This window comes from Rhagoletis zephyria, unplaced genomic scaffold (assembly GCF_001687245.7).
Source record: "Rhagoletis zephyria isolate East Lansing unplaced genomic scaffold, Rhagoletis_zephyria_1.1 Rzeph_scaffold_05889, whole genome shotgun sequence".
NCBI classification, from domain to species: Eukaryota; Metazoa; Arthropoda; class Insecta; order Diptera; family Tephritidae; genus Rhagoletis; species Rhagoletis zephyria.
Window position 1 is genome coordinate 31,258 of NW_016162972.1, and position 7,939 is coordinate 39,196.

At 35.4% G+C, this 7,939-nt stretch overlaps 1 protein-coding gene across 1 annotated transcript; it reads left to right on the forward strand.

Moving 5' to 3' along the window:
• Positions 1-4,737: 4,737 nt before the first annotated feature.
• Positions 4,738-7,076, forward strand: LOC108372588 (ZZ-type zinc finger-containing protein 3-like). The gene is made up of 4 exons (XM_017628314.1): positions 4,738-4,965; positions 5,046-5,159; positions 5,218-5,355; positions 5,439-7,076. Exons 1-4 carry the CDS (start codon positions 4,822-4,824, stop codon positions 6,099-6,101), a joined length of 1,059 nt encoding a protein of 352 aa, XP_017483803.1. The 5' UTR covers positions 4,738-4,821; the 3' UTR covers positions 6,102-7,076.
• Positions 7,077-7,939: the final 863 nt, after the last annotated feature.

The window sequence follows — 7,939 nt, forward strand, 5'->3', positions numbered from 1 at the left end:
GTAGAAAACTGTTGGTCCCTTGGCCGCCGAATTGAGAGGTAAGCGTATCGTATTCTGCAGAAGTTGATATGATTATATATATTTTATATTAAGTTTACGAAAGCAAGGTACGCTGAAGGCCAATAGTTTTCAACCAGGTAACGTAATGGGTACAACATTTCGTTTACAGTGCGACTCATCAGTAGAGTAGTTGTCAAGGTTAAATTAGCTGTAATTCAAGTTTTTAAACTATATATATATATATAAATACCTTCATATAGTACTTGGGGAAACGGTCCAAAACAATGCATTGGGTTTTTCTGGTTAACTCTGGTTTTCTTTTATCAATTTAAATTACTGGGTAATTTTTGAACTAAGTCATTCCTTTGAAAGGCATTTCTTACTTAACTTACTTTTTATTTGAATATAGTCATTCGCTTGATTATTATATAAACTAATTATAAAGGTTAATTGCTAAAACTCAAACCCACGCAATCATTAGATTTTATGAGCGATTTCAAGAGTTCCTGCAAAGGAAACATTATTGGTGTATCCGTGCAAACCTGTAATATTGCACAATATTTTGTACCAGCTGATTAAGAAAAGTTTGGCAAGTCTTCAGAGTAGTGTTGGAAAAATCTAGTAAGCCAATAGAGGTGTAAAATATTCGATACCACCGAGAGTACTATCGACATTTTTACATACCACACAAAAAGAGAGATTTTCGAACAAGAACAAATTTGATTGTGAACAAAGTACTTAAATATTCTTAACTTGGCAGTAGCACAATAAATTCAAGCATTATTTCATTTTTCTAGAGACCCAATTTGTCAATATGACTATTTTCAGTATATAATATTACAACTGACAGATTTGGAAATTGTTCGGAAGAATTTTAAAGCAAAACGAAAATTTTCCCCCAATTTGTTTGTTTTGCATGTTAAGTTATTGGAATGATTTATTCATATGGAATTGGCGATAAGGCCAATAGTTTAGGAATTATAAAATTAAAACTATCTACATACTCCCATACAAAATTTCGTAAGGGGCCCTGTATCCACAGGAAAACACTGATGTCGTGATTACCATGTCACAAAATATATTTCCAATGGAGACCGCCTATTTCTCATGGGCTGCAATATATGTTAGCGCTTATTGCTTGACATCCACTGCAGGCAATTTGATAGTTTGACAGCCATATTTTCATTTGAAAGAAAGTATGCTGGTGGTAACATCGATGAAATTTTGATATTAAATAAAAAAAAAGGGGTCTGTTCCTTATTGGATTATTTATGATTACGTTTAAGGAATTTATTCAGCAAGTTTTTTTTAAGATTTAAACACCGTAATTGAGAGAGTGCTGTCTGGTGGCGTCATGCGGCAAATGCTTATATCAAGACATCAAAGTGCCCAAACACAAAAACTTGCAATCGTCAAAATGACATTTTTTAAGTCATCGGTATTTGCCTGTGGAGTTCTGCTGTAAGGACTCTGAAATGTTATTGGGGGTAATTCACGACTATCGATAGAGTTTGAGACTACTCCAATTAAAAACTAAAAAGGGTACATACCATGATTCCATAATACAACCTTGGGACTTACATTGATTACACGTCTGCTCCGTGTGACGTGGAGATTTGAACTGTTTACTTGTTTGCCACTTGGTGTTTATACAAATGAGCCCAATTACCAATGTCAGTTTTTGGAAAAAATTAAACTCCTGTGTTTTAATTAAAATTGTATAAAAACATTTGCCCCTAGCCGGAACAACTAACAAATTAAGGTCTACTTGCAGAACATCCAGAGGTAAATATGTATATAAATAGAGAGTTAGGTAGCTCAGAGTTAAACCAAACAATGTCTTACAGCATTGAAAACTGGCCTAGAGTTAGGTAACCCGAGGAAATTCTAAATTAAGTAGGCATCACTCTCTTTTTTGACGTTTATTTACATTTCTTATTTGAATTTGAATATAAAGAGCGAGTGTGAATGGATAACAAAGTTCTATGGGAAAAGCTGTTGAATAATATTTTTACTATGGTGAGACAGTTTTGCCAATCTGCTGTGTGAAATGAAATATTTTTTGATAAAATATTACAAATTGAAGTGAAATTAATATTAAAAAAAACATCTACCATCGTTAATTGCAATTCAACAATTTAAGCTCTTATTTAACGGATAATTACACATATCAACAATCTTTGCGATTGTCAAAATTTTCCATGCATTTGTCAAAAATTTCACTAGCCTCATGAGCTACTGAAATTTTATTCACCTCATAGTTGCCAAAATTTACTCGCCGCGAACGTTGTGACCGATTCACACACGCTCAAAATTTCAAACACTTTCATACATACATAAAAACATACATAGGTAAAACTTGTAAATTGGCCAGCGGAAATTCTGAGAGTTCTCCTAATTAGATGGACCACTAACGCGGTTAGTGCATTTTAATCGCATATATAGACTGACCGAAACCTCTGAGCTGAAGGCGGAAAAATTAATACGTGAATATTATGTATGTTAACCTTCGAAAATTGCTGGACTAAATATTTAACGATTTAACTCCTAACCATTGATTGTGCAAGCCAATTTATCAATTCAACCGGTAAACTTCCAGTTAAATAGATAACCTACTGTTCTGCAAGTGGGCCTAAGAAAGTTAATTTTGTTTAAGAAAAAAATTTGCTCAAAATATTTCTGACAAAAGGTCTGTTGTACTTCCTAGGAATATGAGATTTTCCAAAGATTTCAGTGCAGTGGAAATGTACTATTATGGCTGTTTGCCAACCGGTAACAGTTTTCTCCGTGGTGAGACGGGGTAGCTGCTGTGCCGAATGCAAAGTAAAATTTTGACAAAAAAAAAACAAACGCTCGTGCGAAAGCTCTAGTATTGCGTGTTGCTAAAATTGTAAAAAATTTTATATGTATACATATTTAGAATCTGTCAAAATGTTACCTAGCCCAAAGAGAGTCAAATTTTTAGTTTGAGCCGTCAAAATTTCCTATTTTTTATCAATTGGCACTGGTCCTATGTACAAAAATTATGAGCTAAAGATTTAAATATGGTTGTTTCAAAAATGCCTCCTTGTTACTTCACCTGGTAGAATTCCATATACAATTGGAAGTGTGATGAGTACAGAAAGAAAATGATGCAGATCAAATTTTACTAAAGAAAAGCATTTAAAATATGAAAGAGATTTTACTATCTAGATGTCGCAAACTAGAATAATTTTTCTATTTGTCATCTACTTTTCTCCAGACTCGATGCGAAGATGGCGTTTAAATTTTCTGGAATATTTCAGTTTTTCCAAGATTTTTAAATAAAATTTTTGTGCCCTACTCATTTCTATTTTCGCGTTGAAACGTATGTGTGTACCAGAGAACAGCTTTGAGTATGATCGAGCCTTTTTGATCACACGCACTAAAAATCAAGCACAAGCGAACGCCACACTCGGCTACTATGTGTTCGATCGAGATGCATACCCGACAGCTGCTTTGGTTACGAACGAGTCTGTTCGATCACCCTCGCTATAAATTGAGCACAAGCGAACACCACACTCGGACACCCGCAGCTAACCCGAAAATTTGTGTAACAATGAAACGGACACCCGAACATTGCGATAAAATGCAGGACAACAAAGAAATTTACGCTGAAGGTAACTGGCGCCAATATGTTCCCACAAAGCATACGAAAATGTTGTTGCTTTGTGCTTGTGCATACGCAATGAAAAAATTAGAAGCGAAGTAGACAAAAATGTTTTTGCATCTATTTCGTATAGTTTCGCGTGGAAAGCTGTGTGTGTATATATTAGAACACAGCCTAAAACTATGTAGGTACATAAGTACTTTTACAAAAAATAAATGTGCACCGAGTGTATAGGGCTTGGGCATTGCCGATCTACACACATTTATACCTAAATGGATGTAGGCGTCGTGATGTCGCATTTTGTATGAGCAAAAATATAAGAAATGGTTAAATGTACACTTAAACAAACTACCGAAAAATTCAACCTTCTCTTTGCCCTCTACGCACAAAAACTAAGAACACCGCCATGAGAAGGCAACATTTTTTGTAGAAACAAAAACGTCATAAACCAATCAAGAAAATTTTGTGCACACTCGGGTTGAAACTCGAACACCCGGGTATATTGAGCTTTGCACCCGAACCCAATCAAGTATGTATGAAAAGCAATCGGGTGTTGTGGCCAACATGTTCGTCTTGAGCTCAGTCGATAACGAACAATACTTCTGCTCGTATACAGAGAACGATCCAAAACGGGTTTTGTTAGATAATCGAGTATACACGAAAATCATGCACCCGCTGCAGATGTCTGGTGTGTACTGAGCATTCATCTAATTTACTGTTCCACTCGAACAATTGGGTCGTGTATACATCGCATTACATCGCCTTTGGTGAAGCAATTTGAGCTTGTATTCGTTGCACTATATCGACTATGTAGCAATATCGCGGGTTTCACTGGCAATTAAGCAGCACACAAAAAGGCGCTTCATATTCAGAATAACAGTGGAGGAAAAATTACGAAAGCCAAATTTGCTTTTCAGGCTTTCAGCAGGACATTTGATCAGCTACTGCCGAAAGACTGAAAAGCGCGGAACGCCTGAAAAGCTTGTTGTGGAGTTGTGCTTTTAGTACCGGTTTTCGATACGAGTACTGGTTTTTCGATACCTACTCAGTATTTGGTTCAAAAGTAGCGATACCAAAATTTCTTGGTATCGATCGAAAAGTATCGAGTATGTACTCGTGTTTACTCGTATCGTTTCATACCTACTTGTGAAAAATCAACTTGAACCATCAATTAATTTTAAACATATTTTAAAATGAGTGAATCGAGTAGTGCTGAAGAAGATACTACATTTTATTTTGAAAGTGATCATCTTGCTTTGCGTGGCCATCCAGATTACACAAAAATGTTGCGCACTATAGCAATACTAGAAGTACAAAGAACGCGCGTACTGAAACAGGCTCGTATTGGTTTTATTAAATTCTGTTTAAAGCACTTATGTGTACATATGATTTTAATCATTAAATATAAATATTTTAGATAGAAGATTTGGAGATCGCAAAAAAGCGATACATGGAGAATCCAGAATTGCTGCTTGAAAAGTTGCGAAATAATGAAGAAATCATTGCGCCAAACTACATGACCATTGAAAAGGTAAGTAGCCGATAAAAACATCGCACCTGGCTATTTGGACAATAACCTATATCAAAAGATACCAGAAATATCTACAAATTTGGATCTTATGCCGGAAAATGACGCCAAAGTGAAAGAAGAACCAGAATCGGATTCAAAGCCAGCAACGGTGCGCGGTCGTATTGTGGATGAGTCCAAGTCGGAAACTTTTAACCAAGTAAATTTCTTCACATATATATGTATATGCAAAACTTCTCAATTTTGCATACTTTAAAATTATTTATATGTACGCATCTATAGCTATGGTCCTGTGAAGAACAACGCCGCCTTGAGGAGCTGCTAATCGAATACCCAGCAGAGGCTATTGAAAGTCGCCGATACGCGAAAATTGCTAAAGCACTGGGTAATCGCACACCACAGCAGGTATCCAGTCGTGTACAAAAGTATTTTAAAAAATTGCACGATGCTGGCCTTCCCATACCGGGACGTCGGCCGAAAAATAGGCGTGGGGGTCAATCGAAAGCAAAGCACTTTTTTCGACCAACTACATTTTTTCCCGCATTTAATGTACCTGTAAACATGCCGGAAGATGACTACTCATTTGGTGACTTGCGCTCGGAAAGTTCACCAGCGCCAACAGATAAGCGCAATACCTCCACGGAAACTCCACCGGAAGAGGGAGCCAGTGCCATTGAGTCACTTAGCGCTGAAGATCGTGAACGCATGTTGAAAATATTGAACTTGATAAAAGAAGAGAAAATGAATACGCCCGAAGGTTATAATCCAGATCCTTTAGCTCGTTTGTGTGAGACATGCCGTGTAGCTGCCGTTTCGCGTTTACATTGGCGATGCAACACTTGTTATATATACTTAAATCAATGCTCGGATTGCATTGTGAGTCAGTTGTTGTCACAAAATTTTGAGCATCTGCCACACGATGTAGTTACGGAGACTGATTCGTGACAGGCACATTGGAATCCAAAAGGTGTTAACAATATAATTTGATTTTGATTACTGAACAGCCAAAAGTGTCTAAAACTATTTTATAGCTCAAAATGTTTAGTATAACATACTCATGTAATGCCATAAAGTCTGATCGACGAACTCTGCAGTAGTATACCGTTTTTGGTGAGAATTCTAATACTGAAACAAGAATAACAGATCAAAGTGCTTTCAACTTTTTATAACTAAATTCATTGTCTTTTATTATTATTATGTAACGTATGCACATATGTGCTAAAAAGTAAGTCGTAGAGATGCGCTCATGAAGAAATTTTAAAACCGTCACGCATAACCACGCAAACAAAAATAAAATCATAATATTTTTAAAATTTGCTGAGTTCAAAGTAGCTGCTTAAAGGGATAAGGCTGGAATTTACATAGCCCTTAAATATCGAATCGGATAAATGTACGTACGTTCGATTATAACTTTTCCGTTATAAATGGTAGATCCAGTATGAATAGCCCAATCAAGGATTTTTAAAATCTGACACCAGATTTAGGTTCAGCAATCATGGAAACCCAGAAATGTTTACACAAGCAGGACAATTACAATTTTTAAAATCCGAGACCAGATTGTATTCCTGCTTAAAAAAGTATCATTTCATTTCATTTATTTGGTTTTGTCAATTTTATTATTTGTCGGTTCGTAAGTTTGGTGAATTGCATCTATTCTACAACATATTAGTGGTATTCTTCAAATTGGGCAAGTGGCCTGGCAGTCTGGCAAAAGAACAGGTGGGCTCAAGCAACGACTGTTGACAACACTCACTTGCCACTTGCTCACTTTGGTGAATACCACTATCGAATTTCAAAAATCGCTCGCTGATTTTAAAAGAGCAAAAGTGTACAAACATTTTCAGCCCTTAAATTTAGCTCTGTTCCGGTTGACATGGAACGTCCCATATACATCTAGATATACAGTGGTCGAAAAAATTATAGCCCTACCACATTTTGACAAATTTTAACATAATATTTTTGTTATTTAATTTAGATTTTTTTTATAAAAACATAGTTCATGCGTTATATGGAAGCAAATGTGACAAAAAAATCCAAAAACCGTAATTTTTAGTAATTTGAAAATTATAGTTTATATTTTATTAGAATTTAATCATTAGGAATCATTCAAGGAAATCTAATTAAAAATGCTAGACATTTTTACGAAAGCTTGTTGATTTTTTTATGGAGCTTTCTTTCTGAACGTTATCCACACCCACCCTGTCCATTTTTCTTTAAACTTAAATTTGTTTTAGATATGTATGTAAAATGCATGAAAAACAAGCTTTTCAATGCCGAGTGGCAAAATAACGTGAGGGCCAATTCTACGTTCAGATAGCATATATGTGGGGTTCCTTTCACCGTCAGGGTCATTCGGTGAAACAAAATTATTGAATAGGAAGATTGATGGGGGGCGAGGAGGGGAGGGTTAACGTTCCGAAAGAATACCCCTTATATATTGTACAAAGTTAGAAACTTGGATTTACGCGGGTTTTCTTAAACAATGCTCTATATTTTTTTTATAAAAAATAATAACCAAAATTAAATAACAATAAAAATAATGTGTCAAAACTTGTCAAGATGTGGTGCGGCTATAATTTTTTCTACCACTGTATTTTTATTTTTAACCGACTTCATAAAAAGAAGAAAGGTTATCAATTCGTCGGAATATTTTATTTTTTATTTCTTTTTTATGTATGTTATCGCATAACTTCGGACCACGTTAACGGATTTTTATAATCCTTTTTTTTTTTTTAAGGAAAGGTGTTACCTCACAGGTAGTCCCATATTAATTTGGTTTAAAT